The sequence below is a fragment of the Papio anubis genome, chromosome 2, assembly GCF_008728515.1.
Source record: "Papio anubis isolate 15944 chromosome 2, Panubis1.0, whole genome shotgun sequence".
Classification (NCBI taxonomy): domain Eukaryota; kingdom Metazoa; phylum Chordata; class Mammalia; order Primates; family Cercopithecidae; genus Papio; species Papio anubis.
Genome location: NC_044977.1, coordinates 120,842,238 through 120,854,450, shown reverse-complemented (window position 1 = coordinate 120,854,450; position 12,213 = coordinate 120,842,238). Strand labels below are relative to the sequence as shown.

Below are 12,213 nucleotides of genomic sequence, written 5' to 3'. Positions count from 1 at the left end.
AGAATGGCGTGAATCCGGGAGACAGAGCTTGCAGTGAGCCAATATAGCTCCACCGCACTCCTGCCTGGGCGAAATGAGACTCCGTCTCAAAAATATATATATATTTGAAAGAATCCACAGGAAAACTTTCAAAGACCACTGATGAGTAGCTAGAGGTGATTTTTAGCTTCTAGTTCATACTTTTCTATAAATGTCTGAAAATCTTACAATGAGTAGGTATTATTAATAATCATATAAGATTACAAAGCAGCTGGGCACATTGGTTCATGCCTGTAATCTCACCACTTGGGGAGGCCAAGGCACGCTGATCACCTGAGGTCAAGAGTTCAAGACTCGCCTGGCCAACACAGCGAAACCTTGTCTCTACTAAAAATACAAAAATTGGCCAGGCATGGTGGCATGTGCTGTAATCCCAGATACTGGGAGGCTCAGGTGGGAGAACTGCTTGAACCAAGGAGGTGGAGGGTGCAGTGACCAGAAATCATGCCACTGCACTCCAGCCTAGATGACAGAGCAAGACCCCATCTCAAAAAAAATGAAATAAAATAAAATTTAAAAAATTATAAAGCTATTTCTTCTTTAGAAAATTACTGAATAATTTTTTAAAATTTTAAATGTCAAATACCTTGTTTTGCTTCAACATTGAATAAAACTATTCTTACTTTAAAAATTCCTTAAAAAGTGTTAATTATTGTGAATATTTATTAGTAAAATGTAAAATCTGAGCCTGAAACTTCATAAATAAATATACAAGTACTCTAGTAAAATCAGAGAAACCTCCTACACTTGTCCAAAAGGTTAAGTCAGAATAAGTCAATCCTATACAACCAAATCCAAAAGTCACACTGTGCTCACTGTGACTCAAACAGCACAGAACCCTAATCGCAGCATCAAACCAGAGTCTTCAAAGAGCTAAGGGAATAATAGTGCCATAATCCTATAGCTTGAGGGTCTCTCAGGACATCTTGAACCTTTTATGAATCCTTTTATCATGAACCATCATGAATCCTTTTATCTAAATTTCAAGAAAGCATATTTCTGTGTTATTGTTTATTTTCATGTGTTAATATCTCATCTCTCCAACTATAGACTGTTATGCCTGATACAAATTTCTGTCACAAAATCAATGGGAGCTTTTGACCCCTACCTGCAGGCAACTATAGGCCAGCATTAAGTGATTCAGTATTACAACAACATACCTTTTTTAGTCAGATCAATCTCTATTTGCTCTTCTAATTCCATAACAAAATTCTAAAATCACTGGACAATATCCAGAAAAAACTTCTAAAATCAAACTGAAATAACAATCTATTTGATACATACTTTTGTCAGAGTATACTCATTTTTTCTGTTGTCAGCACAGTCTTTCCCTACTATTCAATGCTCAACTTATAGCAATGAGTAAATAAAAGTTATAGATACAGCACATTGTTCTTATTTATTATAAATTCTTATTCACCCAAGGAGGGTGAAGAGAATTCCCAGGACTGAAAACGAAAGCTGGAAAATTAAAGAATTACGTAAGTAGTTCAATAAATATTGATTGATTGCATTTTGGGAGAAGCAATTCTATGGTCTCATAAGAACCAGAGTTAGTGCTATTTATGAGATATATCTACATCTACGTATCTTTTTATTAATTTTTTATTAATCTATGCAGCTTAATTGAAAACTAGAGGACAAAATAGTATATTAAGCTATCATATTATCAGTCAGGCGTGGCAGCTCATCCCAGCACTTTGGGAGGCCAAGGCAGGAGGATAGCTTAAAGAAAGAAGGTCAAGACCAGCCTGGGCAACACGGTGAGATCCTGTCTCTACAAAATAAAAAAATTAGCCAAGCATAGTGGCATGTGCCTGTAGTCTCGACTACTCAGGAGGCTGAAGCAGTAGGATCACTTGAGCCCAGGGGGTTGTGAGCTGTGATCATGCCACCAGACTCCAGCGTGGGCAACAGAGAGAGAGAGGAAAAAAAAAAAAGGGCCAGGCGCGGTGGCTCACGCCTATAATCCCAGAACTTGGGGAGACTGAGGCAGGCGGATTATCAGGTCAGGAGATAGAGACCATCCTGGATAACATGGTGAAACCCCGTCTCTACTAAAAATATAAAAAATTAGCTGGGCACGGTGGCACGTGCCTGTAATCCCAGCTACTCGGGAGGCTGAGGCAGGAGAATCACTTGGACTGGGGAGGTGGAGGTTGCTGTGAGCCGAGATCATGCCACTGCACTCCAGCCTGGGCTACAGTGCGAGACTCAGCCTCAAAAAAAAAAAAAAAAAAAAAACCCTACATCCTTTTCCCTACATCCGTTACCTCAGCGAAAGGTAAAAAGCATTAAAACCCCACTCTGCATGCAAGTTTTAATTTCTGGTGAACCGGCTGGTTCCACTCCACAGTTACTTCGGAAAATTAAATCCTAAACCATAAAATAGTTAAATAGACATTATACTAGGGTATCCACCATGGAAACATGGAGCAGAGGAAGGACTATATTGCAAGCAGTTGTTTTCAGGGTAGATGCAATTACCCTGATTCTACCGAAAGAAAGCAGGTATAATAGAAAAAATAAGAATTCAGAGTGATTAAGGGCACAAAGGCTGAAGTCTGAGAACTAGCTAGGTGAGTTTGGGAAAGTTATTTAGCCAATTTAAAACATTTATTTTCCCATCAGTAAAATGGACATAATAATAATAGCTCCTTCATAGAGGGATGGTAACTATTAATGGAGGTAATTCATGTAACATTTATCAAATGTTTGGCACGTAGTAATTATTCAATAAGTATTAGCTATTACTACCTACTGGAAACCTATAATGTGCCTTACACAGTTCTAGATACTTCATTTAATCTCAAAGATACTTCATTTAATCCTCAGAGTAACTAATGAAATAGGTAGTCTCACCCTCATTTTAGTTTTCTGAGGCTTAAGGGGATTATGTCTCATGCCCAAGGCTATGTAACTCCTAAAGATAATGAAAACGGAATTCAAACAAAGCATAATAGAGTTGAAGGTCCATGCCTTTTTTTATATAATACCATATTGCCCCAACCTCCTCCATTATCATAAATGTTAACTAAGTAAACTTTACTTTCTCAACTAAGTGACTTCCTAGTTCAATATTCCCTTCCCCCTCTGCTCCTAAGGGATTTAGAATGGATCCTCCTGCTTACGGGTCTTAGGCCACCTGGGTTTAAAATGAACTTCATAACATATCTACACACCTTAACAGATCTCCTTGAGTCTATATTTTGAGTTCCAATATAAAATAGATAAACCTACAGCCATTCTGCATGTTGGGGCTCTAGGTTGAGTGTCTTCACATTGCAGCAGCACCCTAGAGACTTTCCCCTTACAATTTTCTTTACACATAATCTTATAAACTACACGCTGACAAATGTAAGCCCTCTCAATACTATATATACTTATATATATATATAAAAAAATTTTTTTTTTTTGAGACGGTGTCTCGCTCTGTCGCTCACGCTGGAGTGCAGTGGCGCAATCTTGGCTCACTGTAAGCTCCGCCTCCCGGGTTCATGCCATTCTCCCGCCTAAGCCTCCCACGTAGCTGGGACTATAGGTGCCCACCACCACGCCCGGCTAATTTTTTGTATTTTTAGTAGAGACGGGGTTTCACCGTGTTAGCCAGGATGGTCTCGATCTCCTGACCTCGTGATCCGCCTGCCTCAGCCTCCCAAAGTGCTGGGATTACAGGCATAAGCCACTGCACTCGGCTTTTTTTTTTTTTTTTTTGAGATGAAGTCTCACTCTTTTTGCCCAGGCTGGAGTGCAGCGGTGCACTTGGCTCACTGCAACCTCTGCCTCCAGGGTTCAAGTGATTCTTCTGCCTCGGCCTCCCAAGTAGCTGGGATTACAGGTATGCACTACCATGCTTGGCTAATTTTTGTGTTCTTAGTAGAGACGGGATTTCACCATGTTGGCAAGGCTGTTCTCAAACACCTGAACTCAAGTGATCTGCCAGCCTTGGTCTCCCAAAGCGCTGAGATTACAGATTTGAGCCACCACACCAGGCCTTTTTTTTTTTTTTTTTGAGACGGGGTCTCACTCTGTCACCTAGACTAGAGTACAGTGGTGCGATCACAGTTCACTGCAGCCTTGACCTCCTGGGCTCAAGCAATTCCCCCACATCAGCCTCCTGAGTAGCTCGGACCACTGGCGCACACCACCATGCCCTGCTAATTTTTGTATTTTCTGTAGAGATGGGGTTTTAACATGTTGTCCCAGCTGGTCTCCAACTCCTGAGCTCAAGCTATCTGCCTGCCTTGGCCTCCCAAAGTGTTGGGATTATAGGTGTGAGCCACCACACCTGGCCAATAGTATGATTATTAATTAACTTTGTTGGCTGTTGCTGTGGTTGAATGTGTCCCCCAATTAAGTATGTGTTGGAAACTTAATCTCCAATGCAACAGTGTTAAGAGGTGGGACCCCTGAGGGGTGATTAGGCCATAAGGACTCCGCCCACATGAATAGATTAAAGGATATTTTAAAAGGGCTTGAGGCTGCAAATTTGTTATCTTGCTCTCTAGTCTTCCACCATGGAATGAGGCAACAAGAGGGCCCTCGTGAGATGCCAGCACCTTCATATTGGACTTCCCAGCTTCCAGAAACATGAGAAGTAAGTTTCCTTTCTTTACAATTACCCAGTCTTGCCGGGCGCGGTGGCTCAAGCCTGTAATCCCAGCACTTTGGGAGGCTGAGACGGGCGGATCACAAGGTCAGGAGATCGAGACCATCCTGGCTAACATGGTGAAACCCCGTCTCTACTAAAAAATACAAAAAACTAGCCGGGCGAGGTGGCGGGCGCCTGTGGTCCCAGCTACTCCGGAGGCTGAGGCAGGAGAATGGCGTAAACCCGGGAGGCGGAGCTTGCAGTGAGCTGAGATCCGGCCACCGCACTCCAGCCTGGGCGACAGAGCCAGACTCAGTCTCAAAAAAAAAAAAAATAAAAATAAAAAATAAAAATAAATAAATAAAACAATTACCCAGTCTTGGTATTCTGCTATAGCAACACAAAACGGTTTGAGACAGTTGACTCAAACATTAGTAATTCTAACTGTACATTTGAGAATATGAAACAATACATAAATCCGGCTTAAGCAAAAAGTAATATGACATTTAAGTCTTAGACTACCCATCACTACAGCTGAAATACCTGTACAGCATGTCGGTCTGAACCACTGTAGACAGAGATCTGTGGCTGCTGCATTCGAGAGGAGGAAGTGGTGATGGTGGTGGTGGTGGTACTGCTGGTTGTTGTTGACACAGAAGATGTTCCCGGGTTTGGTTCACTATCCATAGCTGTACTATGATCCTTAAATCTGGCAGGTCACACAAAGGGTTTGTATTGGTAAAAGCATTATCTTATGAGCTTTAAAGAATATTCATTCCAAAGAAATAATCAGCAGTAATCTAAACTGCTAGGAACGCCCTCATAAAAGAGAGCACACAGTCCCTGTAAGCACTTAGAAGGGAAAAATACTTCACATATACGGAGCATATTTAATAGTTAATACCTACTACATTTGAATTCAAATGATTCAGAATACGTAACTCAGATAAAGCATAGCCAAAAGTTTATCTTTGCATTACCGAAAGATTTGTTTTAAACCAAAACAGGTGATAAGAGAATACTAACCTACCTGGGAAAATAAAAATTTAAGCAGTATCAGAGTATTTTAAAACACTTCTTTACATTCTTTTGATTACACTAATTATAAACTAAAGTCATTCTTACCTATACATTAGAACAGAATGCCTAAGGACTGTTTTAGTTTACCATATATACTTTGCTTAAACTAGCTTAGTTTAGTTTACCATATATACTTTGCTTAAAAAATAAGTTCTTTTTAAAAAATGTTAAAAAGTATTTTTTTTTAACTCACATTGGCTTTTCCCTAATCAGTCTACAACACTGTACTTCTAATGACTGAGTTATACTTATTAGCAGGTTGCTGTAAGAACACAGAGAAGCAGCTAACAGCAACTTCCCATATCCTTACAAAATCTTTTTCACAAAGAATTACTCCAGACTTTGAAAACATAAATTATGTCCCTTCCTCATGAATGGACAGTAAAAGACCCTTTTATACCAGACTTTCTGATCTTTTCCCTCCAATACTATAATCTTACTTGTTGTACAAAATTCCACTAAATACGGAATCTGTATTTGAATAAATTCAAACATTTTAAGTCAATTCTAAGGACCTCCATATTGTTAGAAACCAGAACAGCAGTAGTTTTTGTCGGGTCAGAAATGTACCTCGAAGATGAAAAGCACACAAGAGATTATACTGGTTTTATCTTCCCTTTTTTTAAGGTCTTTTCTTCTGAGAAACTAAATCCCACCCAGCCCACATTAGCAGTACTGACAAGAATGTAACAAGAACACTTTCTATTCCACAAAAAAACAAATGAATTTGGCACTAATTGGTACACATACACTAGTCCCATAGCGTTGCTTTTTTAAGTACAAATTTTCTTTGTTCCATATTACGTACGTAAACAGTATTTATATTCTCTGAGGAACCAAATGTAGAAAAAAACGAACAAAAAAAAAACATTTAATAAGAGGAAAAGTGGGGGCCTTGAGTGGCGGTTTGCACCTGTCATCCTACCACTTTGGGGGAGGATTGCTTGAGCTGAGGAGTTCAAAGCCAGCCTGGGCAACATAGGGAAACTCTGTCTCTACAAATGAAAAATAAAAAATTAGCCAGGCCTGATGGCACAGGCCTGCGGTCCCAGCAACTTGGGAGGCTAAGGTGGGAAAATCGCTTGAGCCCAGGAGGTCCATGCTGCAGCGAGCTATGATCACGCCACTGCACTCCAGCCTGGGAGACAGAGTGAAAGATGCTGTCACAAATAAAGAAAAAGAAAATAAGAGGAAAAGTGAAAGGAAAACCGTCAGGAAGAAAGCTGACTCCTCACTTACTTTTTGGATTAGTGAATAATTCATACATCTTTATGCTTCTGGTTTGGTTTTTTTTTTCCCAAACTGCCTTCCAATCAAATCACAGCATCATATAGTAACTGTTCAACATTATACAGTATTAGTGGTAGATAAGGTAAACTTTTTACCAAACTGCTGCCTGTCATACTACTACCGTATAGTGTACCAGTGACATGCAAAAGGCGAGCTTACGTTCTGGTCTTTTTAAAGTGTTAATCTGCTCAACCATGCCCTCCAATCCAAACAGTATGGTAAACAGTTCTAACTACGAACCAAACATGGTCACAGAGAATCCAAATTCTAGGCGTAAGTCTAAACATCGGTGAGTGGAACTGGCCAAACCATCGCACTGCATTTTGAGGCCTGGCACAAAAGAACAATTTTGGAAACTCCACCGTCTAGGCATACTAATACCCGCAAAATACAGCCAGCAGTTCTGGTGCACAAGAGGCCTACCCAGGAAACAGTAAGTTCTGGAGTCGTTAACTAAGCATAACGTCACACCGACACACAAGAATGTGGCCTGCTTGTGAGGCAGCAACGCTGCAGCCAGAGACTCGAGGGAAAGATCTTTCTTTCAGGGTGTTTTCAGCCTCACGAGACTTGCAAGCAGCCCCCGCCGCTCTCAGGCCCACGCTGCGACAACTCCTGCAGGCCTCCGGCACGAGGGTTGTGGACAGCCCCGCGTCTCGGGTTCTCCCGCTGAGGAGGAGTGGGGTGGTGCCGAGGCGGGAAAGAGCGGAAGGCGAAGGAGGCCTGGCAGTGCCCGCCCTGCCCTACGCAGCCTCCGCGGGCCCCTGCGCAGGCAGCCGTAACAAGGCTGCCCGAGGGGCCCACTTGCAGAAATGACAGCGCCTGAGGAGCCCACCCGGGCTGGTTCCCCGGAAAGCCCCAGCTCCCGGAGTCCCAACGGTGACCCTGCGCGCAAGGCCGAGCAGATCCGGGACCTGACGGCGGAAGGGGCGCTCCTGCCTGGAGGGCAACTGAACCCTAGAGTTCGCCTTCGCCCCCCGACACGGGCCTAGCAGGCTCCTCCACGATAAGACGGGTGTCGAGTCTCTCTTTCCCCACACTGCCCGCGAAAGAGCCCTGAGCTTTCCCCTGGGGGAACGTGTCGCTGCCCCAACTCGCCCCCCTAGTTACGACATCAGTCACCATCTAGTCACTCACTCCGCTTCCGCCATCTTCTCTCCTCCATCACTAACACGGGTTGCGCATGCGCCCCCCTGGAGGCGGCGGGCGGGGAGGGGAGGGGCGGGGTCGGCTCAGCCCCAGGAGCCCGAGGTCACGTGGGGTCCTCAGCTTCCAATCGCCCCCGCCCACCTCAGGAATTGCTCTCTCTGGAAAGTGACCAGGTTTCCCCAACTTAGATACTAGTGTCTACTCTCCAACCTCTCGCTTTCTCTCGTCCAAGATCTTCTTGGGGAGGGATCTGTAATAAAGATATAAAAAGTTATCTTAGATTGTTAAATTTAAAATTTAAAGAATACGGGCGCGGTGGCTCACCTGTAATCCCGGCACTTTGGGAGGTTGAGGAGGGTCTCTTGAAGCGAGGAGTTCAAGTTTGAGCCTTGGCAACAAAGTGAGACCCTGACTCTACCAAAAAAAAAACCCAACAACAACAATAATAATAATAAAAATTTTGAAGAATATCTAAAATATACCAAAGTCTATGCAAACTGCAGAGTGGTTTCAAAGAAAATACCCACGAGGATTGGAGGCTGAGGTCTCAGGGGGAAAGGACATTCAGGGCTGGCTGCAGGGCTTGTTGCCTGGGAGCTTTGGAGTTTGGGGGTCCCAACAAGCAGTGCCTCTCTCCAGCTGAATGATAGTGTTCAGATGCCAGTGAATGAGTGGTTAAGGAATCATCCTGACTACCCTAGGCATATCATTCATGGCTTCAATATGAATTTGCTGAGCGCTTAGTAGGAACTGCAAACTTGAATACCACAAGTAACAAGCAGAAACAGCCACCAGTTTGCTGGTGTGGTCTGCTAAATGCCAACAACTCAGGTGTGTGAGACAAACACATAAAGATGAGTAAAATAACACATTTCAATATAAATATGAAATAGTAAAGATGAGTCCTTGTCTTCCAAGAAGTAGCAGAGGGGGTTTTATGGACATTTGCATACAATATAATAAGTGTTCTGAAGGTGGGGACAATGGCTCACCCTCATAATCCCAGCACTTTGGGAAGTGAAGTCGGGGGGATTGCTTGAGCCTGGGAGTTTGAGACCAGCCTGGGCAACATGGGGAAATCCCATCTCTACAAAAACTACAAATATTAGCCGGATGTCATGGTGTGCACCTGTGGTCCCGGCTACTCAGGAGGCTAAGGAAAAAGTGTTCTGAAACAGATTTAGTAAGTGCTTTGGAAACTTTAAAGTTCAAGGGGTATAATAAATCTTTACCACCCTTTACAGAAAAAAAAAAAAAAAAGCATATGAACCATAGACAATGTCTCTTTTTGCATTTTGTGAGATGATGGAGTCACAATAATTTCAAGAACTGAAAATGAAGTATTGATACAAATCCATCCTGAAGTGTAATATGGTCTAATGAAAAGTATACTTAATCTTAGAAATCCTGTATTCCAGGATGTGCCTAAGGAAGGGAAAAGAACATTTCCTTTCTATGTGAGCTTAAATTGTCCCTTTGCCTGCTTTTCCCATCTGGTAACATCTTTTTTATCTTGTCTTCCTAATAGCAAGCAGTACTATCTACTACTACTTCTAGAATTCATTGAGAAAGTCTTTTTTTAAAAGTCCCTGTAGGCCAGGCACAGAGGCTCACTCCTGTTATCCCAGCAATTTGGGGGGCTGAGGCAGGCGGATAACCTGAGGTCAGCAGTTCAAGACCAGCCTGGCCAACATGGTGAAACCCCATCTCTACTAAAAATACAAGAATTAGCTGGGTGTAATGGCACCCGTCTATAATCCCAGCTATTCCAGAGGCTGAGGCAGGAGAATCACCTGAACCTGGGAGATGGAGGTTACGGGGAGATAGTGCCACTTCATTACAGCCTGGGAAACAGAGTGAGACTCCATCTCAAAAGAAAATAAAAAGTCCTGTAGATGCTTTAAAATATTACTGCTTTTTCTTTCATTCTGACTTGCTCATAGATCATTGTTATTAAACTTTTTTTTTTTTTTAATTGAGACAGAGTCTCGCTCTGTCATCCAGGCTGGAGTGCAATGACATGATCTCGGCTCACCACAACCTCCACCTCCCGGGTTCAAGCGATTCTCATGCCTCAGCCTTCCGAGTAGCTGGGATTACAGGCACGCACCACCACGCCCGGCAAACTTTTTTTATATTTTTGGTAGAGACGAGGTTTCACCATGTTGGCCAGGCTGGTCTCGAACTCCTGACGTCAGGTGATCCACCAGCCTCAGCCTCCCAAAGTGCTGGGATTACAGGCGTGAGCCACTGCACCGAGCCTTTTATTAAACTTCCAAGAATCCGCCGGGCGCAGTGGCTCACGCCTGTAATCCCAGCACTTTGGGAGGCCGAGGCCGGTGGATCACCTGACGTCAGGAGTTCAAGATCAGCCTGGCCAACATGGTGAAAACCCGTCTCTGCAAAAAATACATAAATTAGCCCAGCGGTAGTGGCATGTGTCTGTTATCCCAGCTACTCTGGAGGCTGAGGCATGAGGATTGCTTGAACCCGGGAAATGGAGGTTGTGGTAAGCGGGGATGGTGCCACTGCACTCCAACCTGGCAACAAAGCGAGACTCCGTCAAAAAAAAAAAAACAAAAACAAAAAAGAAAACCATAACAAAAAACCCACAAAACTTTAAAGAATCAACTATACATTGGTATTGCTAAAACTATTTTGTTCAGAGAAATAAAAGTGAAGAAAGCACAGTCTTAGGCCTAAACATGGAAAATGCATAAATCAAAGATGTATTTGGGATACATAGGCCAAAATTGTTCTTTTTTATCCCCCTTTCGCTTGAACATCTAGGTCCTATATCCCTAGTGTTACCTCGTACAGATTGCCTTTAAAAATGAGAATATAGGCTGGGCATGGTGGCTCACGCCTATAATCCCAGCACTTAGGGAGGCCCAGACAGGCAGATCACAAAGTCAGGAGATTGAGACCATCCTGGCCAACATGGTGAAACCCCGTCTCTACTAAAAATACAAAAAAAATTAGCCGGGCATAGTGGCGGGCACCTGTAGTCCCAGCTACTCGGGAGGCTGAGGCAGGAGAATGGCGTGGACCCGAGAGGCAGAGCTTGCAGTGACCCGAGATCATGCCAATGCACTCCAGCCCGGGCAACTGAGCGAGACTCTTGTCTCAAAAAAAAAAAAAGAGAGAATATATGTCCGGGCATGGTGGCTCATGCCTGTAATCCCAGCACTTTGGGAGGCCAAGATGGGCAGATCGCCTGAGGTTGGGAGTTCGAGACCAGCCTGGCTAGCATGGTGAAACCTGGCCTCTACTAAAAATACAAAAATTAGCCAGGCGTGGTGGCAGGCGCCTGTAATCCCAGCTACTTGGGAAGCTGAGGCAGAAGAATTGCTTGAACCCAGGAGGCAGAGGTTGCAGTGAGCTGAGATCACGCCATTGCACTCCAGCCTGGGCAACAGAGTGAGACTCCATCTAAAAAAAAAGGGGGGAGTGGGGTGGGGGGAGTATATGTTGGGTAAAATCAGAATAGTATTGTTTTTAGAAACATTTCAATGCTCAATACTTATTATAACAGCTAACACTTGTATTGCCTTTTATAAAGTGCAAAGGATTTCCATAAAACTCATTTGTTGATCTTCACAATAACTCTGTGATACAGTTATCATGATTTCCATTTAGCATGGAAGTATAGTGAGGTTCAAGGTAATTAAGTGCCTTGGGTGACTGCTAACGTGTACCAGAAGTGGAGTTCTAATTTAAGGTTGCCATCTCCAAAGCCAAGTTTTGTTCACTACATCATTCAGCAAACCACTATGCAAAACATTAAAGGGGACAAAGTATGATGAAAAACTACTCTCAAGAAACTTACCGGCCAGGCACGATGGCTTATGCCTATAATCCCAGCACTTTGGGAGGCAGAGGCAGGCGGATCACCTGAGGTCAGGAGATTTAAGACCGGCCTGGCCAACATGGTGAAACCCCATCTCTACAAAAATACGAAAATTGGTTGGGCACGATGGTCCAATCACAGCTACTCAGGAGGCTGAGGCAGGAGAATCACTTGAACCCGGGAGGCGGAGGTTGCAGTGAACCGAGATCGCGCC

General features: G+C 43.5%; 1 protein-coding gene across 12 annotated transcripts in view; it reads right to left on the bottom strand.

The window, feature by feature from the left end:
- PHC3 (polyhomeotic homolog 3) overlaps positions 1-8,198 on the bottom strand; it is an 87,405-nt gene extending 79,207 nt beyond the window's left edge. For 9 of the 12 annotated variants that reach the window (XR_643947.4, XM_009201379.3, XM_003894849.4 and 6 more), the window contains exons 1-2: positions 8,138-8,198; positions 5,174-5,339 (exon numbers count right to left, since the gene is read on the bottom strand). Coding sequence is in view for 11 of the 12 variants with exons in the window: in XM_009201379.3 (XP_009199643.1) it covers positions 5,174-5,339; positions 8,138-8,151 (180 nt within the window). In the remaining variant the exon portion in view is untranslated. The other 3 variants (XM_009201380.4, XM_009201382.4, XM_009201381.4) reach the window with 2 other exon arrangements.
- Positions 8,199-12,213: the final 4,015 nt, after the last annotated feature.